Source organism: Leuciscus leuciscus (genome assembly GCF_965113295.1).
Source record: "Leuciscus leuciscus genome assembly, chromosome: 4".
Classification (NCBI taxonomy): domain Eukaryota; kingdom Metazoa; phylum Chordata; class Actinopteri; order Cypriniformes; family Leuciscidae; genus Leuciscus; species Leuciscus leuciscus.
In genome coordinates, this window is record NC_138728.1 from 50,580,526 (window position 1) to 50,605,160 (window position 24,635).

Sequence of the window (24,635 nt, forward strand, 5' to 3'; positions counted from 1 at the left end):
ATGTTTTCAAGGATGCGGAGTGGGTGGGCCGTGTCATCCACGGCAGTAGGGGGTGATACTCCGTACCGTAAGAGTAAACTCAGTCGGTATGAGGGTTGCCTTGAGCCAGTCCGAGGAAGCTGTAAGTTTCATTGCGACACAAAGAGTAGTTTGCTTACCACCAATGTTTTAAATGTAATAACTTGTTGGACTTTTTTTCATAGATATTGCACCAGTACTACCTGGCAATCAGGCCCCACAATGTTTTGGAGGAGAAAGGCTGCAACCGGTTTTTTCTTTCTGTCTCCGGTGATGTGGTCCACAGTGTGTCCCAGGACATGAATCACTTTCATTCGATGTGCATACCTACACAGATCCATGTACACATGTCTGAATGTATACACGCAGTTACATCTTGTCAGTCACAGTCATTTCACGATTAACATTTCCTTTTAAAATGTATTTAAACAGGTATAAACTGGGTATGTCCACCAGTCAGGTCGCGCGCAGGGTGGTTTGGGTGGCCGCCAAAATGTTACCAGGTCAACAACAAAAGACGCTAAATTTGAACCTGACCCGTAGCGCTGGTGCGGCCCTTAATGAGGAATTGGTGGAGGCAGCCGAAATTGTATCCACTATGGCTGGGTATGTCTCTTATTTATCAAGCACATAACAAAAAAAATATTTGTACATTATATTACTATAGATTTTGTATTCCTCACTTATACAGGAGTTGTTTGGACGAGGGGACAGCAGCAGCAGTTGCTGAATCAAGTATGCGGCGGTCATTCAGCCAGTTTTTAGAGGCATTTCCGGTCTCTCTGCAGGGCCAGCCTCCATCGAAGAGGCAGCGGAGTGTATCAGGCTTCTATGAAAATAGGGCCTTTTATGATAAGTGGTGGCTTAACCAATATAGTCTAAGAAGAGACTATCTTCTCGGTAAGTCTTCAAATCTATCAATACAGCATTGGCACTCATTAATTTGACATTGATTCACTGTGACAAATGACTTGCATTAGTATAGTCTTGTCATTCTGTCTTTCAGGTCACTTATATCTGCAGAAGCCTTCAGCTGCAAAAGTAGAAAGGCTGATTGGTCAGGAGGGGTGGGCGACCAATTGCCCAAAAGCGGAGGAGGTGGTGAGGATGTGGAAGCCACCAACAAAGAAAATGGCGGAAACCGACCCGTATGTGGGTCACTGTGTGGCTGAGCAGGCCTGGACAGGACTTGCTTTGAAAGATTTTGGTCCTCCCAAAGGTTTCGGTATGAAACAGCCATTAACAGAACCAAGAACTAGAATTAAATCCTGAAATGTTTGTCTACATGCAAAGTATATTCTGTAACTCGAAATGTAATGTTTTTCTAATTACAGGAATGGTTGCGACCAGACATTTTGCTTGCGGTGACATTGTCTGTGACTATCATGGCAATGTCATCGCAGCATCAGAGGGGAGACTCATGATGACCCCAGGGGGTTAAGCTCAAAGGAGTAACTGTGTCTAAAGTAGGGGTGGGTATTTTTCAAAAAAAAAAAAAAAAATTGAATATTCGTTTATTTAAATGATGTTTAACGAGAAAGACGTTTTTTTTTTACGTTTTTGGCACCATTTCTGAACATTATATTTCATTATATGACCCCTTTAAACATTACCTATTTTAACTGACGCCAGCTAGCTGTTACTTTCTTTACTATCTTTCTTTAGATATTGAGCAGTAGTTTATGGTTTATTTTGACGTGACGTGGTTAATACTTTCTCAGTAACAGTTAACGTTAGCAGTCAGTGCAGTGCACATGGTAGGCTAACAATTCCTGTTAAATATGATCCATACAGAATAGCATTATGGCTCTCTCAAAATGTATGTCTTTGGTTTATTTTGAAAACATTTGGTCTAAGAAGATTTTGCACTTTACTTGAATGTGTTTTATCTGTTCTACATAGCCTACTGTGTTTACAAAGTAAGTAAAGTTGTGACTTTTCATCCTCTAAATCTTTGTTTTATTTAAGAAGATTGACTATTCTTGTTTGTACTTATTGATGATTATTTAATGTAATTTATTCAAAGTGACACTGAATTTGGGAAAAACATGTATGGATTATTTTGATACATTTTTTTTTGCTATTCTTTTTACTGAAGAAAAGTTTGCACTTTCAAATGTGTAGTGTGTGTTGGCTATTCTACATATGTTTACAAAGTCAGCAAAGCTGTGAAGATTTTACTTTCTCTTTTTAGTGTTCTTAAGTTTTATACTGTGATGCTGCTATTGTGTTATTATTGGTATTGAGTTATATGTTTGGTAATAAAAAGTTAAACTTAAATGTTTTTTTTCTTGGGGTCGGGGTGGGGGGCATCATAAAGGAATTATGCTTAGGGCACCAAAATGGCTAGCAGCGACACTGACAATATGTGTAAAAAAAAAATATAAAGACCAAAACCATTTAAGCTCAAGCAGCGCGAATGGAAAAAAAAGCAGACTGCGCCAATTATCGTATAGAATGTACATATACACTTGAGTCAAAATATGGCTATCGTGTTTATATTGTTTCACATGTTCATGTTGAGAAAAACAATAATATCCACATGATTGAGTGAGAAAACGTCTAACAGCACATTTTCTTTTCTTAAACTATGGCTCAAAATCATTTTGCTATAAGGCATCATCTCGTCTCACGTGGGGTTCAGATGCGCTTACCAGCAGTCGTGATGCAGTGATGGACCAATATTTTTTCTCTATTCTTTTTTTAAATATTATTTAGCAAGATCATTTTCATCTAAGTAATTACAAACTTCGCGAGGACGACATTGTGATTAAATACAATCAAGTTGTTAACACGCTCCACAGCGCCACCCAGTGCATTTAATTATAACTGTGAGTTAGTGGTTGGGATTTATCAAGGATTCACTGCATTTACGGCCAGAAAAGCAACGTAGTAGCCTAAATAGGAAAAGTACTTTAGTTTTCTAATAATAATTACAGATCGAATATTCAAATATTCAACTATTCGTGCACCTAGTCTAAAGTGCTGGAAAAGAGAGAGTCAATCATTTCTGTTGCAATATCAAGTTCTTCTAAGCTATCTGGGATGCTGAGATGATGAAACTGATCAGGAATATTATCTATAAAGCTAAAGTGGTAGAAGTGATAGTTTTTATTTGAAACACGGCGTCGGCTTTGCAGCCTTGGCTAAATAAAGTTTACACGAGACTAGATAATGATCTGAGATGTCATCGCTCTGCTGCAGAATTTGATTACGACGATGAGTAGGTCCTGACACGTGTTGTCTAACTCCAATTGAGTTTACAATGTCTTTAAATGCCAAACCCAATGCATCTTTTTCATTATCGATGTGTATATAAAATCACCAACAATTAGTACTTTATCAAAGAATTTGCGGACTTTCTATCAGAGTTAGTATTGGCTGCAGATAAAGTCTGTATGATGCCCTGGTGGCCTGTATACAGTAGCCAGCACACATCTCAAGCGGGATTAATCGTTCACACTAGTCAGTGGTCAGCAACCTTTTCAGAATCAGAAAGAGCTTTATTGCCAAGTGTGCTTGCACCCACAAGGAATTTTTCTTGGTACTGAAGCTTCCAGTGCACATATACAAATACAAATACAACAAGAACATAGTAATACAAATTCTAAGAATGAAAATATATAAAAAATAAATAAAAATAGTATAAAAGTAAAAAAGATCCCTGACCTCAGCTTTGATGAAAGGCAAGATCTACCTATAGATTTTTCATGTGAAATTCATCCGTTTTCCGGAGTTGTTTTTTACAAGCAAATTGGCCAATACCGATACCAGCTGCCGTTTTTTATTTCTTTGTCTTCTTTAAGCACATTTATTTGTTGTTTATTAGCTCTATAACAGTCCAAACTGGCCTTTAAAAAAACTGTAGCCATTTGAAATAAATACAACCATTGCATTTCAATCACAATCCAAACAAAGATGCTACACACGTAGCAGTTGTTTTTGATTTAAACTAGATTGCGTAATTTCAAGACTTAAAGCAAATACAGAATGGTCTGACTTTATACCTTATAAACACGACTTTATACGAGGTAAGAGGAAAAGAGGAAAAATGCCATCGAAACTATTCAGAAGACAGTCAGTTTCCTTCAGAGATACATTTATATAAACCCACCCAATTCAATATTTATTTTCCATCCCGAACAGTGATCTTGCTGTGTCTGGTGCGCATCTTTGCGTCCGTCTTCAGTGTGTCCTTTGGCCTGTGTTAACGTCCTGTTAACAGACTCCGTAACAGTTTGAGGTTGCACAGATTTTTGGGAGCACAAGTGACCACTTCAAGCATCAAACATTCAACACATCAAAAGAAGTATATTTAAAACAAGACTTCTCAGTTATTCTGAAGATATTACTATAAATTACAGCAACACCTCCCCCTTTGCGTTTCAGACGAGGCTCATGTTTATAACAGTAATCTTGCGGGGTGGACTCATTTAAAGTAATATAATTGTCTGGTTTTAGCCAGGTTTCTGTCAAACACAGCACATCTAGATTATAGTCTGAAATCATATCATTAACAATGAGTGCTTTTGGAGTAAGGGATCTAATATTCAGCAACCCGAGCTTTATCATTTGCTCATCTGTATTATATTCGTTTTTTATTTGTTTAACATCAATAACATTTTGACCCTATGTGATGGGATTTATCTGACTTCTGTGACTTGAAACCGCTAGAAGACGGTGTGTTTATCCAGTCTGTCTGCTTCCTGATCTGAGCCCTGGGCCTTAGGCAGGCTTTATTCATAAGTTTTTTAACAGGGACAAAACAGAAACAATAATAACAGAAAGCTGAGACAGTGTACGACCATCAGTGTTCACAAAACTGCTTTTGTTTGAACCACTTATTTCTTTTAAAGATGTACAACTATGTTTGCATTTTCAGTTCACCTGATAAGCTCTTCCAAAGAAGTGGACCGTGAACTGAAACTGTCGATTGTGCAAATTTGTTTTTTCTCTTCGGTATTGTGCAATTCTGATTAGTTGCACCTCATGTAGTGATCCCCTAACTACAGTATAATACCTGGAGCAGGATTATTTACATATTTACAAACCATTTTAATGAATTTTCACAACTAAGCAAAACATTTTTTTGTAAAGTATTACAACATTGCCATCTAACTGGTTTCTTGTCCAAACTGTTTAGTGTTTTTTTATAGAGATCTAACAAGTTTCATAGTCAGTTGAGAAACCTGACTCCAGACAGTCACACAATAAGATAAATGCGAGAAGACCATTGCATGTGTACAGTTTCTGCCTGATGTTTACATTTCGCACAAATTTCCTTACATGTCCAGTAAAATACCTTCCCTGATCAGATCCCATCTGACGCTCCCAGAGTGGAGTTTAACACTTTGCTTGTGGGTTTGTTGCAGGAGAAAATTAACGTGTGCCTCCCCTTGTCACTGGGTTGAAGATCTATTAGATCAAGTTTAAATCATCCTATGGCTTTGTAAAGACCACCCATTGGCCCAAAGACGGAGTCCAACGGTGGGCGAAGGGATAATGCGTACATGTCTTTTCAGCGCTCCAGTGAAGTTCACTTAATTTATTAGAATTTTTGTTTCAATATTAATTTAGCTCTACGCTTAATCTGACTCAATTTCAAATGATAATCAAATTTAGATTGTGTTTCTGATTAGAAAATAATCATAAATATTGATTCATAATTTCAAATATTCGTTCATTAAGGACCTGGGGTGTTGCTTTGAAACGTCACGTCGTGAATGTGTGCTCACGATCACAAACTAGCCAGTCCTGAAATAGTCAGAGGGTGCAGTGCAACTATTTTACCCTAAGCGTCCGCTCACTGCTGACTCATAACAAAGGTGTAATTTTTTTAATAGTTGCGAGCTTGCAACGTGCTAAGTCAGTGATAGTCAGAAATAGGAAGGTCTCCTTATGATGTGCCCCATGCTCCATTCATAGTGCCTTCGGTTTGATCTATCCTGGACAGAGATTTGCGGAAACACCAGACTGCACTTGAAATAGTGATTTCTGAAAGATGCAGAATAAATCTGACACGATTCATGAATTCACTGTCTTCTTCTTGTCTCGTGTCATTGTTGTTGTATGTGTGTGTGCATGGGTCCGGATCGTTACCGCTGACCAGCGGTGACAGCTGCAGCTGATCAACACACCTTTTTATACTCACGTTCTCTGTCCTCATTGTCAGATCGTTGTGAAGTTTTCCCGTGTCCTGTTCCTGGTTTCTGTCTGGCGTTTCCTGTTGGCCTCCGTTGGTGTGTTCCTGTTTGATGTTCAGCGTTGTCTCTGTTATTCGTCTGGATTCATCTACCCTGTTCATTTCACGGATCACCACTCACCACCATCACTTCCTGTGTTGCCTGTCGAGGTCCCTGCGCCACTCAGCTGTCATCGTGTCCTGTGACTTATTTCCTCTGACCTATTATACTGAATAAACTTATTCACTTGCATATTTGCTTCCTCATTTAATATGACAAAATCAAGATGTAACATTTATTTGTCAGGTAAAAATGTATCATGCCGGGGGCGCTAGTAGTGAGCATTCAATGGAGTAAGACTAGTGAAACTTTGCTCCTGTCTAGCTTCCTTTAACCCTCTGGGGTCTGAGCTGTTTTCTGGGCCCTGGAGGTGTTCTGACATGCTCTGACATTTGTGCTTATTTCTGTTACTTGTGACATTTTCATGGCTAAAGTCTAATTACACTGTATTCAGCACAAACTCTGCTACAATAATATATCAGCAGCATGTATGTAAAAGTTTGTAGTTTTGAGATAATGACATTTATGCGTGGTTTGTGAAAATACAAAAAAAAATTCTCACTGAAATAAGGTCATGAAACCCATACTGATTATTTCTTCACAAGACTTTTGAAAATTGTATGACATAGCCAAGAATATTTGCTCTAAAACGATGTGAAAATCACCCTGACTGCTCATTCAGAGAAGACAATATATTGATTTAAAATTTTTACGACGTGTTTTGTGCCACAAAGCTTTATGCGGGAGCTCGTTAATATGTAAGCTTTCCACACCTGAGAAAGACAAAGACCCTCCTCTAACTGCCCTATTAGGAGCTATCAGGCCCTATCATTCTGAGTAGCCTTTCACAAAGAATGAGGAGATTTAAAAAAGAATGGCTTTTAGATTGTTTGATTTATTTACAACACAACATAATCCAAAGACAACCAATGATCCAAAGACAGAGACCTTTGTGCCATTCCTAAAAACATTGTACATACCTTCAATTTCCAAGGTGTTTGATTTTCACTTTACCATGTTTATGTGTGAATGTTGAAGTCAGCAGGACTCAGTGGCATCTGGTCCCTGAAGAAAAAAAAAAAAGAAAAAAAGTGAGCATACTGATATCAAGAGAAAGGCCTTCACAATTTTGGGAATACATTTAAGATTTTTCTGAATAAAATTGCTTTTTAAAATTCACAGAATACACACACACTCACACAAATGTTTCCAACAATATATTATATAATGAACACCAGGTTTGTTGTGCCTTGTATGTATAGGCTATGGGCAGTGCTGCATAAAATAATAACAATATAGCAGCCTATATAAATCTTCTAAAAGATTTCAGTAACAACTATGCTAGAGAAAAATTTATTGATTATCATGTTACTTCAAATGTTTCCATTCGTTATGATGATATGAAATGAGATAATAGTAAAAACATGAAGCGTTTTGCTTTTCCAAAATATGATACATTCAAACGCGATCCAAAATATGATACATTCAAACGCGATCGCGATCCAAAATATGATACATTCAAACGCGATCGCGATCCAAAATATGATACATTCAAACGCGATCGCGATCCAAAATATGATACATTCAAATGCGATCGCGATCCAAATATGATACATTCAAACGCGATCGCGCTCAAATATAAAACATTATGGTTACCATATACATATCTACGTTTGTGCAGATATCCACAAACACAGTAACAGTAAACACGGGTCTAAATATTATAATATTCACCATATATCTAGCAACAGTTCGACTGCAATGTGAAATTTATGCAACAATAACAAACTAATATGTAAGAATTTCTTACCTTATCTTTCTTGTCTTCAAATCGCGTTCTTCTTCTTCTGGGGTAAAGCCAATGTAAGCTCACGACGCGTCTTTCAATCTCGACGAAAAGCAGAGACTGATGAAGTGTTTTGGTGTTTTGTTGTTGAGGTAATGAGCGCCGCGTTCCATGTGGAGATTTGCATGTGAATATCTTTTGCGCAAGTAGGCGTGTTCAAATTAAAACTAATGAGGAAGCGTTTGAGAAGCTGGACATCTTGTTGGTTTTATACAAATTACTTAAACAGAGAATATTTGTTTTCAGTTTGAATCCGATCATTTAAAAGTACACACTTAAATGTTTATAAAGGTATATGGCTCATAAATGTGTGACAAGTATTCGCTGAGTTTTGTTTCAGTTTATAGACGTGCTCAAGAAAAAAAAGTTCACCGCGACGGAGAGGCAGAACGCACACCCTGTTTATTTTCTTTATTTTTCAAAAGCACAATGTTTTGATTTGATTGTAAGTGGACACATACAAAAGTAGAAATATCACAGATTCTTTTTTTATATTTCTTTTTCTGTATGACCATAAATGATGGAGTAATTTAAGTTTAAAGTGCTACAATGTAAAGAAAATCCAGCAAAACGCGCCGGCGCGTTTGCCGACCTCAGAGGGTTAAAATGATTATTTTATAGCGCATTTTCGGTGGATTTATTGTGGACGCCGTTTTCTAATATTCGTGACACCCCTCTGAACAACTGCCATCCGTATCAGCCTCTGCAATGGCGACTAAGCTGCGTAAATATAAATACAGCGGCCCCGCGAGCACCAGGCCGGCGACATCCTCGACGCAAGCCTCTACCGCCCCGCTGACTCGCCTCCTATTTCGCAGCTAGAGTCGGTGATGGACACGGAGGATTGGAAAGCAGATATTCTTGCATCCCCGAAAGAGGATATCTCTGTCGTCATTCGTGCGGAACTTAAAAATGCTCTTTCTGAAGATTTTAGCTTCCTTAAAAGAGTGTTTGTTGCCGATGCTGCCTCACCATCTCCATCTCAGCAAAAATGCTGTACAGCAACCAAACCAGCAGCACTTCCATTTCTCAGCGCCGAAACCTTTCCACTGACGCAATGACGTGCACTTGCTAGCCTGTTCCAGTTACGTGTTCATACGAGTTTATTGAATTAAAAACGATTATATTGCCTGAGTGAACAGAACTGCGTCCATGGCAACGGTGTGTTATACTTCGCAGCGGTATTATTAGGAAAATTAAGAACTATTTGTTAAAGACTTGTCCTATCTCATAAACAATATTTTTTTAATTTCCCCAACTAGGCTTTTTCTTTACCCTATTGAGCAAAATGATCCCTTATATGTGCTATATGTGTATATGTTATTGCTTTCAACACAAGTGAAGCTGGCATCTTTTCCATTGACACTTTTAATTTAGAAAAAATAAATTGACAAATTGGCCCACAACATAATAGGAGTGTTAAGCTTATTGACTGGTAACATTCTAGCTGTTAAAACACATGCAATGGTAAAATATGTGATCAACAAAAAAAGGCGATATGAAGTAAAAATTACAAGGTGAATCACCAGTAAAAGGGAAAAGCTTTAAATCCCCCCTCTGCAAATCAGTTGAGCCGATATGTTTAATAGTTTAACAAACATTAAATAAATGTCAAAACTGAAATTATCCTTAAACCTTCCTCTCTTCTTCATGTTGTACAGGCTCGGCTGTGTCCCAGTGCCAGCACTGCAGCGGGACTATGGAGGAGGACACTCGGCCAGACTTTTGAGGACGATGTTGAGGAGGATTACTCTCTTCCTTCCTGGGCAGAGAGTCCATGCAGCAGCTGATGGTGGCCCTGAAGACTGACAGGCAGTACGGATGGGGCACGACCCTGGAGACACTCGTGTTCCTGTTCTGGCTGGCAACCGCTTCAGCCTACAGAGTTGTCTCCAGGGTCTTTAGCGGGCCTCTTCCCACAGTGCACAGAGTTGACTTCAGGCTGAGAATTTTTTGAGGACGATGCTGACGAGGATTACTCTCCTCCTCGACAACAAAACCGTTTCTCTCACCAATATTCGAGACCTCAAACACAACTTCAAAGGAGGAGTTCCATGTATAATTTTCCCTCACGCTCTTTCTCTAGACAACAAAACAAAAGAGTTTCCTTTGTTAACCATGGGGGGAGATTCAGAGACACTGATATCTCAATTGACAGACAAGTGACATCACAAAAGAGAAAAAGAGAAAGAACTCCACGTTACTTTCCTCGAGAAAATGACAGAGCCGAGGAAAGGCCTCAAAGGTTCTCACACAGTGAGTATATACCAGCCCAGCCAGCACTATTTGTTGGAGCCATTGTGTATTGGGATGGGTTGGCGCTGTGTTCTGCCACAAGTCTACTTAAGACAGGGGCTAATTAGTGCAGGTGTGGCGCACAGCGAGGTGCATGGTTTTTGACCGTGAGACACGGCGTGTAATCATGGAGACTGACTTGAATTTTTATTTTACAAATGTTTCATTTTTCGTTATTTTAATAAATGGATTGGCATATCCGACTTTGTTCAGAAAAAGTTTTGAAAGTTTATTATTTTTACCGTATTTAATTATGTAAATCACAAGGAAACAGCACGTCGAAAAAACGCGTGCAAAACAACTAAAATGTGCGCCAACACTATTTATATAGGTTAACCCTCTGGGGACCAAGCTGTTTTTGGGGTCGTTGAGATGTTCTGACATGCTCTGACATTTGTGCTTTTTTCAGTTATTTATAAACATGTTAATGGCAAAGGTGTAAATTCACTCTATATAGCACAAACAGGGCTACCATAATATGCGAGCAACGTGTATGTAGATGTTTGTATTTTTAAGAGAATAATGTTTATGCGTGGTTTTTGGAAAAAATTAAAATGAAAGTTGCTGAATTAAGACCACAAAACACATATTAAATATCTGTCCACAAGACTTTTGATTAATTGATGTTGTCCCTTTGAGTTCTAGCTTCAAAATGATCTGAAAATCATCCTGCCTAATCTTTCACATAAAACACAACATTGATTTAAACATTGTAAAACAGTTTTTTTGTCAGAAGAGGTTTATGCGTGGGAGTGGTAATGGGTCATCAATATTAATGAGATTCAGACCAGGGGTGTGACATAGACGCTCCCCCAAGTGCTAATGGGCCATCAATGAGGCAGCCTTAAAGAATGAGGAGATTCAAATGTTTTGTTTTTCAATCTGTTTTATTGTAATTTTGTAAAAACAAAAGGTATCTCACAGTAAATGCTTATGCTCCGTTGATGCATTTTGAAGAGAGTCTGGGGAGTGTGTGTGTCAGCAGAACTCAGCTGTGGTCCAAGTTCCCGGGCAGGCAGGAATCTCAGAGTCTGTGGAACCATATCAATGTCAGTCTCTGTTTTCCATGACAGAGTGGACTCCTTGTTGCTCGTCTGAATGTTTGTCTTGGCCCTCTTTGCCACATTCCTATAAAAATAATAATATTAATAAAGGTTAATAAAGGTTGATCAAAGTACTATCAGTATGTCAGGGCAGGGCAATCAGCATGTTGATAAAACAAAAAATATATAAGCTCTTTTATATTAACATTACCAATCAATAATTGTAATATTGTGCATGCATAACACATTTTTTGCAAAGCCACAGTAGTAGGTAAAAAAATAGTAGATAAATATGTACTTACTCTTTTTGATTTCCGTTGCTGCGTGTCCTGCGAGTTGCAGTGGAAGGCGAGAGTGAACAAGCTACATTCCTTTTAAAAAAAGTTAAAAACTGTTATTATCATATATTTTACAGAGTACTATTCCAGCACATGCATAACTGATGGACATTTAGCAATGCTGATAAAGCAACACAATATAAGCTCTTTTATATTAACATTACCAATCAATAATTGTTATATTGTGCATGCATAACAACACATTTTTTGCAAAGCCACACAGGCACATATAGGCTACATTTGTATCATCACTAAGTATATAAACAAAAATTTAACTAACATCTGTAAAATAGTAGGTAAATATGTACTTACTCTTTTTGATTTCCGTTGCTGCCTGTCCTGCGAGTTGCAGTGGAAGGCGAGAGTGAACAAGCTACATTCCTTTTAAAAAAAGTTAAAAACTGTTATTATCATATATTTTACAGAGTACCATTCCAGCACATGCATAACTGATGGACATTTAGCAATGCTGATAACATAAAACATATGTAACATCAACCAATCTCCAAAAATAAATAATAAAGTCATACAGGCTCATATTATTAACACTAAGTATAAACAAAATGTAACTAACATCTGTAAAATAGTGGGTAAATATGTACTTACTCTTTCTGATTTCTGACTGTGTTGCTAAGCGCACTCCGAGTTGCAGGCGGACGTAGTGATGACGCTACATTCCTTTTAAAAAAGTTGAAGAATATTATTACATAAATATAACTATAGTAGAATTAGTCTATAATGAATAACTGATGTAAATAATTTTAGACGCGTGCAATAAGCCTATATGCGTGTCAATGGGCCATTACCGGAGAGGCACACCGCAAACATTAGCCTAACACATTTGTGCACTTCATTAACTGGGTATATTTACACATTTCAGCACATTTACACACATTTACAACTGATATTTGCGAGCATGCATCGTTAATGATAATGAGGCAGCATTTATATAGTCAAAATATAATCTAAACACCTACTAGGCCTACTTTCTAAATTCTATCTTTCATACATAATGATCTAAACATATCATTTAGGCTACACATACAAATACAAATTTCCTAACCAAGGGGTGTAGCATATGTACACAAAAAAAACAAAACAAAAAAAAACATTTTTGACGTTGAAATGGTACGAGATATTAAATTCATGGTATAGATATGCACTTTCATTAGATCGTGTTGAATATAGGTAGATATCAAATGTCAATACTCTGGAAGTCCACCCAGTATAATATGTAAGCTCATGTTTTGAATAGCTTGTCAACTAATGCAAGTAAGAATAAATACTTACTCATCCGAAATTCTATCCACGGCTGGATCAATTGCTCTTCAAAATAAAAACGGTCGTCATCAGAGTAGTCGCGCTCCTCTTCTGATGAAAATCTGGACTCTTCGTCGCTAGTATCCAGGACGAACTGAAAGGCTTCCGCACCGGTGTACCGTGTCATCTTCCCAACGCGCAGGTGACTGAATGATGAAACTTGAAGCTTTTAATGCATTTGCTTGGGGGCGTTTACCTGTTTTGCATAGACGGCTTAACACATTATCTTATGAATAGCGCGCTCCGTGAGTAGGCGTGAACGAATTAAAGTCAATAAGCTCGTAATGAGCTCGACTGGAATCGCTCTCTTTTTATACAGATTACAGAAGCTGATAATATTTGTTTTTTATATAAATTACTTCATTTAAAAGCTGCGATCTCAAGCTTTATGCCCGTGGGTCTGTTTGCCTGTTTGACTGAATTTTCGCGGAGTTATAGATCATTTTCGAACGCGTTTCAAACGGGAGTTTACTGACAGAGAGAAGGCAGAAATCGCATCATGTTAAAGTTTCTTTATTTGTCAAAAAGCAAAACACTTTATTTTTATTGTGAATATACAGAAAAAAAATAGAAACTGAACAGGATCGATTGATGTATTACACGAAAATGAAAGATCAAAATTAACAGAGCATTTAGTGTTTATTTTCATTGCTAAAAAAAAAAAACGAGCAAAACGCGCGGGTGCGTTTTTGGTCCCCAGAGGGTTAAAACATTGCTTGAGAGTAATGCCAAAAACTGGTAATTTACCACACAACTCATTTTAGAACAGCACTATAAAACTCACTATGAAGCTCTACAGAATGTCCGTATACAGAACAACCACCATGATTGGCCAAAGGCATTTGAGATAGATGCCGGCTGGGCTAGTAGACATTCACAGTCGAATCACTACAGAGTCAGTTGAGCAGGCAAAAGCTCTTATTATGGCGGAAGCGCCAAACTCTTCTGTTACACTCAGAACTGAGACTGCACGTGCACCGACCTACGCAGAAGTAGTGACACGGGGCGGACACGCATCCAACAGTAGTGTAGCTACCACCACACAGGCAGCTTGCACCATAGTTTCACCACCACAGGTAACACATGTACCTCTCACTACCACCGCACAGGTTGCAGGCACCACAGTAACACCACCATGAGTAACCACCACTGACTCACCAATTCAACCTCAAATTATAACACATACTATTGAGATTCAGACTTCTCCGGGTTTATTAGTTAGGGGGGATTGGCCACTTGATGAGGAAGTTCCTCCGACAGGCCTTCAAGAAACGCTCCAGCCCATACAGGCTGTTGAGCGCCAGTCCATACAGGCTATTGAGCCCCCTCTAGCTCAGGAGGTAGAGAACACACGAGAGGTAGAGCCCCAGCCCATACAGGCACCAGAGCTCCCTCTCATTCAGATGACAGAGCCCCCCTCCTCTTGAACAAAGAACAGCTAAAGAAGCCCGTAAAGAGAAGTACTGTAAGGATATCTTACCCCCTCTGGAGGAGCTCACACAGGCGCCTGTCCCTGCTGAGGCGGACCGACAGTTAAGTTTAGCCAGCCCCCAGCAGTTGGAGGAGCCTGTGGTGGCCCTTTTGGCACCTGTTAGTGAGGACGATTCATATCCTTGTCCTTTTCAAAAGGCGGGGTCGACTCATTCTAGCGACCTTCTCTTCTCTGAGCACTCAGACCAGCAACTTAAGCCATCTGCACTTTTAACTGAGGCACTATGCCCAAAATGTAGCCCAGTTTATAAATTTCGGAAACGCCTCCAACATCCTGCCACCTCAGCAAGACGGTCCTTATCGGGCTGTGCCGGGAGATGCGCTGTGTGCTAAAAACGCTGGGCAGGGGCGTGGCTATGCACCAGGCGGTGGTCAAGACCATGAAGGAGGAGCGGGTCTTAAGCAAGGCGACCCTGCTTAAGTGCCAGGATCTGGCCAGAAAAGCCTGGATTTTTAATGGAAGCAGCCCTACAGGTCAGGGAGTCAGAACACCGGGAAACAGCATCTGAACACTCATCGCCTGAATTGCCCAGACTTGGACCCATATTTACAAGCATGCACAAGGCAAAACCACCTACAACACCACAAATACTGGGTGTGACGACTAGAGTTCCCAATGCTGGCCTTGACCCCATTGGGCCTACCTAACCGACAATTCGAAGCATAAACTAACAGACTGGAACCTTAAAATCAGCAAAAACAATTGTCATAATCAGTGATTTAATCTTAGCTAGGTTCCCAGCTTCCAACTGCCCCGACCTGCAGGTAGAAAGTTACCCGGGGGCTAAGATTCACCATGCGGGTACTCTGATTGAGAAACCCATACTCGAGACTGTACAAGAAAAAATTGTTGCATTTGGTCTTAACAACAGACAACAGAGGTACCGCATGTCAGCCACTACTGAGCTACAGAGGGCTTACGGTTTTATGAAGAGGAGAATGCTTAGGACAGAGATCCTCTTCCCTCTCATCAATTTTTCGAGGACCCTCCCCCAGGGGGAACGGGGTATACTAGAGCACTTGAACACTCATATAAAGAATCACCATACAGGCTGATGTTCTTGTTAAAGTTTTATATACATAATTGAAAAGGTAACTTGTAGTGTAATTTTTTTTTTTTATTAGAAAGTTTGTTATATGATATATATTATATATGTCTGACATAATAAACTGTAAACATTTTATTTTATTCTACGAAGGTAATAATTTTGTTTGTATATGTCAAAACACATCAGCATGTTGAAACTTTGCATGCATGTTCATGATGATAAATGAGAAAAAGTCACAAAATATCAAGAAGAGCCTTACTGCTGTACCCAGTGTGCCCTGTTGGTTGTTTCCATCAACTCTCAAGTCTTTCTGGATTCTTTTGCTTTACACACAGTGACAAGGATCGTCGCATCATTTCCTGTCTGCAGTGTTTCAGACCACAGGAGATGTTGCCTAACCACCTGTTGAGGGTCTGCATGAAGGACCAGACAAATGAGGAGAGGAATGCAGAGGTGGGCAGAGCCAAAAGGTCAATGAAGGCCTGGACCCTCCGAGGCAGAACCTGGGACTACAACGACATGGTCAAGCGGTACCCCGATGAGGCGTCCAGACAGGCTCTTCTGGAAGACCTTCGTGACAGGCATTTTTTAATTCTTAATGACCCCATGGACACACAGGCTGAATCCAGTCACAGACTGGATAGCCAAATCTATGTTATGTTTGTTCCACCATGCAGCATAAGCAGTATTAGCATTGGAAGTAAACATACTCACCTTTAATATGATGCAAAACAAAATTGAATCTAGGCTATAAATTACCCTATCACTGAAGTAAATGTGATCATGTTGAAGAGAGAGCCAGGCCTATGAGTCAGCAGAAAATCTGCCCTCTTTGGTGAGACCAGGGTCAAAATTTTACCCTGGTCTCACCCAAAAAAAAATTTCAAACTAAATGCTTCAGGCCCCGAGGACCGGACACCCAGTTAAGGGCATAAGGGGGGCGCCCTTAATAAAATTAAATAAATAAGCTTGTAGGATCTTCAGTTGTACAATCACACATTCATTACATGCAGAAAAATGTCCAGTGGTGAAGCAGTCTGCAAAAATTCATTTTTATTGCTGCAGTCTTCCAATCGACATGATATGCTTGAAACAAAAGTTTCAAATAACTCATTACAGTCTGTCACAGCCTAAACAGAAAGATTTTGAAAGTGATTTCCCATGAAATCAAGAAAGCCATGCAGCAGCATGACAACATTCTTCTGGAGACTCAGCTCACACAATCCATAATCCAACAATGTGACACTGCCTCTTATTTGATGCATGGGTATGTCCAACATTTCCCAGGAATAGGCATACTGGTGGATAATCTGAGAGACAGATCCCCTGTCACGCTTTACCCTAGATACCACTGGGAGTGTCATTTCGGAAATTCCACATCAAACAAAACCCATCCTGTACTACGCTCTTACCTTGCCAGGTAAAGGACGAGACGCACCTCCACTTCCAGTATGTGAGAAGATATCAAGCGAGGATTCCATTCCTCCAGTAACTTTCTGGCTAATGCAGTTTCTCCTCAAACTGTCAAAACACACCAGTCAACAAATTCAACAGGTGGAGACTGATTACAGCTCTTATGCAGGGAGTTATTTTAGCCTTTAATAAAGAAAGCATGCCATCTTGCCTTCATAGGGTGTATGCCATCTGCCAAAAGCAAAAAATCTGGGCAGATTTAAAATCGACAACAGTTTTGCACCTGCAGCTCACATCATTAAAGCGGTGTCTTCAGCTTTTCAAAGGAAGACAGGTGATAAAGGGCTGCAAAATGTGGCAACATATGTTTTTGCCAGGATGCAAAACACGGTTAATCTGGATGATGGCCTTGCCATTTTTAGACCATTCTGCATGGTTTTTCTTGCAAGACATGTCAGTAAATGATGATATAGCGTTTCCACGACTTCCAAAAATGGGTAAAAATATAGAAATAACAGCTGTAATAGGGTCTATACTAAAATTCATTAAATAGTCTTGATTTTGAATTCAGCGTGTTTTTCAACATGTCAAGTTTCACTTAATTTTGTAGTACATTTTTAATTTATAATTAGTCACATTTCCAAATATTTTTGTTTTGTTTAGATGCCTTACAACAGCAGGCCAAAGCAGAGGAAAAAGGAGGCCTCAGAGTTTATTTTTTTCCGCTTCGGTAAGTTACAAAGATGGCTCCGTTACGCCCCTGAACGGCTTGGGGGTATTGCTTGTAAAACCCCTGAGTTAATTAGAATTACCGTACGGTATTCTACCTGAGTAGAGGTAAGTGTGCATTTGCCTAGCATTTGCCTATTAGAGCAGCCCCTTCTATTTTCAATTCTTTATAACCTACCTATTTTATTTAGTATATTGATTATTTTCTTTGGTTGGTTTTATTAATTTATATCTGAGTTCTGAATTCTGTTCTTGTTCTTTTGTTTTATGGTTACTCAGCTATGTTGCTCTTATTTTTGTTTTATTTTATAATGCATGTTATATCTCTTTTTTATATAATGCATGCTATATCGTTTTGTTCTTTTGTAAAGCACTTTGGTCTGTTCTAAATGTGCTACATAAATTAAATTGAACTTGAAATATTTATCAGAGTAATGTTTCATTCTTTCTTACCATAACTTACTGTTTTTGTCTTTGTCACCACAGAATGCCATTACTTTTCTGAATGTGATATTTCCTGTTCAGTTTTGGGGGCATAAATAAATACATTTGCTTGTAAACTGAAGGATGTAGTTGACTTTGAATGACATTTTGATTAAAAACCATATTTAATTGCAACCCTACACGGTCTCTGTCTGAAAGGAGTCATTTAAAAAATCAAGCACAGTACAAGCATGATAAACTAGCATAGAATCTTGCTGTACATAAAGCAAGATTGATTTTATATTGTTTCTATGTTGATTCAATGTTAAATAAGTGATTTAATTATGGTTGAAATAATATTGATTTTATGACCATATTGATTGATTTTTCATCGTTGAAATAACATTATTTCAGGGTGCAAACCTGATTAAAAATCAATGTTAAATTTCAACATTGATTCAATGATCTTTTGGTTAATGCATTAACATTGATTCAATGTAGATTCAATGTTGGTCTGCTATCTGGGTTCTGTGCTTTTTAAATTTTGTATGTGTATATTTGAATGTAGTGTGTGCATTTATCTTTATTGAGACTCTTTTAGCTCCATACACACGGCCTCTAAAGACATCCATCCTAACAGTATCTTGTGAAATCCCAAAAATAAATCCGATAAATAAATGAAATCAAAATAAAATGGAGAACAAGCCTATCGTGACGTTTCGGTATGTAATAGGCCTACCTTCTTCAGACAGGCTTGTAAATAAATGTAAACAAAAATAAATAAATAAAGGGAATTTTATAAGATATTTTATAATACAATATATTTTTCTAAAGAATCTGTCTTAAATTGTGTTCTTTTTGAAATTCGATACTACAGAGCGATCGTCGTGTCTGCCCACTCAACAAGTGAAGTGTGAGAGAGTGAGCGCGCGCATTGCGCGCCCCCCTTAAATAGACTGCCGTTGAAAAAAAGTTTGTTTTCCGAAAAACGGCTAAACTAAGCTTTAAACAGTCCAAACAAAAATCCAAGTCGGCGAATTGTTAGTAAATAAGTGAAAGGACAGATGTATAAAAGGACTTTTGTGAAAAAGTTCAAATTAAAGAGTTACACGATGTTTTAGTGTAATTAGGTCACTCTCTCCTCCGCACATGGTCGAGCAAGAGTGGAGAGACAGTGAAACACAGAGTCCACGAGGGAAAATGGCGATATAAAATCGAATTCTTGTTACAATTGCATGGGAATGGTGTGTACATGTAGCCAGGGTTGTACCTAATCATGCTGATGTGAACATATTTTTGTATCTGTGTTGTGCATGTTGTTATTCATTTTTAAAGCACTCAACTCATGGTCACGACCATCGTTCGTCGTGTGGAATGTGGTTTTCCTCGTCATGAGGGAAAATATTAATTTTAAATCAAAATATCGAGTTTTAATGCCTCAAATCATGCTATCCCTTGTGGAAAAACCAGCTAGACCAGTTCAAGCTGGTCAAGCTGGTTGACCATCTTGACCAGTTCAAGCTGTGTTTTGGAACATGGTAGCTGGTTAGACCACCCAATACCAGCTTATGCTGGTTAGACCACCTAATACCATCTTATGCTGGTAGCTGGTTAGACCACCCAATACCATCTTATGCTGGTTAGACCACCTAATACCAGCTTATGCTGGTAGCGGTTTTTTGGGATTTTCTTTTGCTGAGAATTGTAACCAGCTAGGGTTTGAAGCTGTTTTATGTTGCTGGTCACTGATTTAATTTAGCTGCTAGTTACAACACTTACCCTAGGCTTATGATAAAACCAAACCTATGCTTTAAGAATGGAGCACACAGACACAAATATAAGAGGAGAATTACATTTATTTATGTGAATTTCATTCTAACATCTTTATTAAATCAAACAATCTAATAAAAAGATTAAATAATAAATACAAAGATGTGGGGGTTTGTAAGAGCCATTTTGTCTTTATTTAAACCTCATGTAAGTGTGTGTCCAGTAGGGGTCTCTTTTGATTAATTGGTTGCTGAATATAGGTAGGAACCTTCCTTCAGGTGACATGTGTTGCTGGAGGGAAGGTGCACACAGTTTTTTGACTGCTAAGCTATGCTACACTGTATGCCATGCTGAGGAAATCTGTATTGGTGAAGGACTTGGAACTGTGGATTTATTGACTGTTTGTTGGACTCTTGCTTACTAGAAATGAGGACCAGTCATGGTAAAATAAATCTACAATGTAAGCATATTAACTTGGTGTGGACATTGCAGTGAATAACACTCAAGTGAGCGCGTCCATTAACAAGCACCTTCCAGCAGCCATCAGCTGCTTAAAGTAATCGACTTGGCTGCTTACAGGGTTTTTTGTATGAAATTATTTGTAAGCTTAAATCAATAAAACATTTCATTGTAACTACTTAAGAGAAAAATAAATGTAGTTTATGAAGTGAAGCAAGTAATCTACTTATTTGGCTTTTTTGTTGATGTCTTGAATTTTTCTGTCAAGTAGTGCCCAAGCTTCACTGTTCTGGCCTTCAGCTCTGCTTCCTCCAAATTTTTGCCCTCCAGCCACTTTTGAAAGCAACCTAGGAAAAAAATACATATACAAGAGAAATCCTTTAAGCCTTGACTACCACAAATATCTATAGATGCTGTTCTTGAATAAGGCTAAATTTGACAGTATGAGCATTATTACTGTTGATCATTAGCACAGGCGAAGCACTGCTACTTGGGTGAATGCGTGATATCTCTGCGCCCAAGTAGCAGTGCTTCGCCTGTGCTTCCCCCCCCAATTGTTATAGTTTTGAGTTCTGTTTCAGTGTTTCTGTGATTCGTTTTTCCCTGTCTTCTGTGTTTTTTGATCATATGTTTTCCTTTGTTTCTTTTTTCCCGCCACTCCTTTGTTTCCACGGTTACTGTCATTAGTTCATTTGTATCACCTGGTTTCTCGTTAGTCTCGTCAGCTGTGTCTTGTTTCCCTAATCTGTTCTCCTGTGTATTTAAGCCCCGAGTGTTTCAGTCTTCTGTGTCGGTCAATGTTTAATGTTAGGTAGTTTTGTTCTGAGCACACGCTCCCTGTTTTTGTGTATCTGTTATAATTGAGAATTAAAACCTAGTAATAGGCTATATGCACACGGAGGTGATGACGTACTTCCGCTAAATTCTCAGCCAGCTAGTGATGGCCAGATCGAGGCCTCGTGAAGCAATGAAACAGTTGAACCAAATGTGCCATATTGTTTCGAGGCTTCGAATCAATCCGACACCCGTCTCAACGGTGACACCTAGTGGTCACTTGCAGGTGTTGATCTGAAACAACCTTGACGAGCCATTAAAAAAATGTGATGTTTTTTATTATTATAATTTTCTAATATGTGAAGCTTGTAACCTATAGGCTCCTCACTGTGCATAATGTTATTTTGGTCATGAAAAATGAATATTAATAAAAGAAATCAAGCCTCAATGTCTCACTTTTTTAGAGATTTTTATTCAAAAATATTAATTTCTCTGCTGTGGAAGGACTTAGCCTACTTCTTTTTTTACAGATAATTTCTCCAGCCTTTGAAAAAATCCTCTCACAAGGGACACTTGTTGCTGGCATACAAAGATATTTTTTAGCAAGGACATACAAATGAGGAAAGATTACTGCTCTCTCTTTCCAGTAAGTTAGTGGATCATGAGTTCTAGGCAAATACGCATCGCTGAGGTATTTTTTCACTTCCACTGTGGCATCAGCTGTAGCATTGTGTATCATCTTGGTTTGATGGATGCGAGTATCAAAAAGTTCCCATAAACTGTCCTGTGTTTCTACTGGTGTTGATGTTGATGGTGATGGTGATGGTGATGATGATGATGGGTCTGATGTTGACATTTCTGGCTCTGAATAAAAATTAAAACAGCAATTAGTAACAAATCCTAAACTGACGGCATATATGAAGTATATATTACATGATTCAGATTACATAACATAACACAGACTGAAACTGCTCACCAGGATTTGTGTTTGAACGCATCAGCGAAGCACACTCCAGTGTGATGTGCTCTTCAGCGTCCTGGGCTTTGGCAGCATTTCCAAATGCCACATTTTTGAACCTTGGGTCCAGCAGTGTAGCCAGTGCCAAGGCTCTAAAACTCTCATAACCTCCACATCTGGAGTGCAGACCTTCTTGCAGATGTGAGCCTATGAGCCAAAACAGGAGAAACACAAATTTATAATAATGACAATAATATGACAATTATGGCCAATTACATGGGTAGTATGGTCATTGTGGCCTACCTAATTGTACAGTTGATTCCTGTGTTGCATTTCCTTTTTTCTGTGCAAGCTTGTGCTGCAACATCCTGTACAGTGGTATAAGCTTTGAAGCAGACACTCTCTTTTCCTCTGACATCTCTGTTTTTGCGAGTTTGAATGGTTGCAGTAGTGACAATGATTGTTGAATAATGTCATAATCAATACTTGTCAGGGGAGCAGTATCATTGTTTAAGTTGGAAAGTGCAGCAGCCACTGGTTCACGTTGGTCATACAAGCGTTGTAGCATGTCGAATGTGCTGTCCCATCTCGTCTCAACCTCCTGTATCAGTTTCAGAGTTGGTCTGCCCATCAAGCCCTGCATCTCCACAAGCTTGTCCTTTGCTTTGCAGCTGGATCTGAACAACCCCACTATATTTCTGGCCTTCTGGCGTATTTCATTGATGACTGGGGTTTGATCTAGTGCCTTTTTCACAATCAAATTTAAAGTATGAGCAAAACATGGGACATGGCGAAGGTGGAGTAGCTGGGCACTTAGGACCATGTTAGATGCATTGTCAGTCACCATACACTGAACTTTGGAGGTTATTCCCCACTCAGCCATTAGCAAGGCTTTAGCCTCCATGAGATGCTGGGCTGTGTGGGTTTGGTAAAACCTCCTTACACCCAGTACAACAGTTGCCATTTTTGCCTCTGGTGTTATGTAATGGCAAGTCACACCCAAGATATCGGTCCATATTAATGGAGGACCACATGTCAGCCGTAAGGCTAACAAATTCGGCCTTTTGTAGGTCCTCCATTGTCTTCTTCTTGGCTTTGTCGTACTTTTCGCTGACCATTGTTTTAAGCACCTTCCGGGATGGGAGGACATAGCTTGGATCAAGCTTGTTCACAAATGCCCTGAATCCCTCATCGTCCACGATGGTGAAAGGCTGCAGATCCTTCACCACCATGTTTATAAGAGCCTCATCCAATTCCCTCTGTCTGACTTTTAAAAGAGAAGATAAAACATACTTTCAGACAAATACATTGGAAAAATACAGCTTCAATTAGTCCACATCTACTAAAAGTAGCCTACTGGTTCATTATTTGGAAACCTTTCTAAACAAAGTTAGGTTATGAACGTTTATGCCCAGTGTGCAGAGAAAAATGTAGTGGAATGTAGAACTACAACAAATAGGAAAACCAAAATGATGTCTTCACTGGCAGTAGATTGGGTACTCATATGTAGACCTATAAAATGTATATTCACACAATATTATATTATATTATATTCACATTGAAGCTATTTTTAACGTGATTGGCAGTTGTGATTGGGACATTAGGTTGTAGGGCATTGGGCTATGGACTTTATAAACAGTGTCCCAAAAGGTTGTAATTATATTTCAAAGAATTATATTTCAAACAATGCATACCTTGCATAGATGGCCCAGCAGTGTCAGTAGTAGGCCTCTAGGTACAGGGGGAATGCCATCCTCTGCACCTGCACAATGGCAGGACGAGTGCTCCTCAAATGGCGCATCATGGATGATGTATTGTTGCAGTAGGCTAGCTGCCGATCACAATACACACATCTCACTTTATTTGGGGTTTCCAAATGGAAATGCTCCCACACCACAGATGGACGGCATCTCTTCTGGGGAGCCTCCATTGTATTTATCTATCTATATGAATCTATCTATGTTTCTAGATATGTATCTATAATCTATGTATCTATATATCTATCTATAATATATGTATTTATATATATATATATATAATCTATCTATATATGTATCTATCTATAATATATGTATTTATATATGTATCTGTAATCTATCTATATATGTATCTATCTATTAATCTAGCTGTCTATATATATTTATATCTATGTATCTATTAATGTGTCACTATATGTATACTCTGTCTGTCTCTAGCCTATCAGTCAATGTGTTGTGTAAATTTAAATGTAAGCCTAAATTGCCTATAACTAATCAAATCGCACTATGTCACTATATCACCAAAAATCCGCTATCTCAAAGTCAAACTCCTCTCACAAAAACCCACGAGGTCAAAATGCGTTTATTTCACTTTTATACAGATGTGCGATTGTGTGGTCTGTTCCCGACCATGTCAATCAAACGCTGATTCGGCGGACCACACCTGATGAAACACTTCGAGGCTTCGTTTGGCCATAGTCACGTGACAT

General features: G+C 38.8%; 1 protein-coding gene and 1 long non-coding RNA gene across 6 annotated transcripts in view; both read right to left on the bottom strand.

Moving 5' to 3' along the window:
- Positions 1 to 11,336: 11,336 nt before the first annotated feature.
- LOC309496495 lies at positions 11,337 to 13,103 on the bottom strand. 2 transcript variants are annotated; one of them, XR_014205132.1, is made up of 5 exons: positions 13,073 to 13,103; positions 12,389 to 12,460; positions 12,095 to 12,163; positions 11,747 to 11,815; positions 11,337 to 11,529 (listed from the first exon to the last, which is right to left on the bottom strand). It is a non-coding gene; the product is annotated as an uncharacterized lncRNA (long non-coding RNA). The 2 variants fall into 2 exon arrangements; XR_014205133.1 differs by lacking the exon at positions 13,073 to 13,103 and having other exon boundaries at positions 12,389 to 13,033.
- A 6,942-nt stretch (positions 13,104 to 20,045) lies between these two features.
- Positions 20,046 to 24,635, bottom strand: part of LOC309497009 (E3 SUMO-protein ligase ZBED1-like) — a 130,425-nt gene continuing 125,835 nt past the window's right edge. For 3 of the 4 annotated variants that reach the window (XM_082167248.1, XM_082167247.1, XM_082167249.1), the window contains 4 exons: positions 23,863 to 23,999; positions 22,472 to 23,435; positions 22,187 to 22,375; positions 21,663 to 22,074 (listed from right to left, as the gene is read on the bottom strand). In XM_082167248.1, coding sequence (XP_082023374.1) covers positions 21,671 to 22,074; positions 22,187 to 22,375; positions 22,472 to 23,318 — 1,440 coding nt within the window. In that variant the 5' untranslated portion in view covers positions 23,319 to 23,435; positions 23,863 to 23,999 and the 3' untranslated portion in view covers positions 21,663 to 21,670. Of the gene's footprint in view, positions 20,784 to 21,662; positions 22,075 to 22,186; positions 22,376 to 22,471; positions 23,436 to 23,862; positions 24,000 to 24,635 lie in introns of those variants that run through there. The other variant, XR_014205310.1, reaches the window with a different exon arrangement.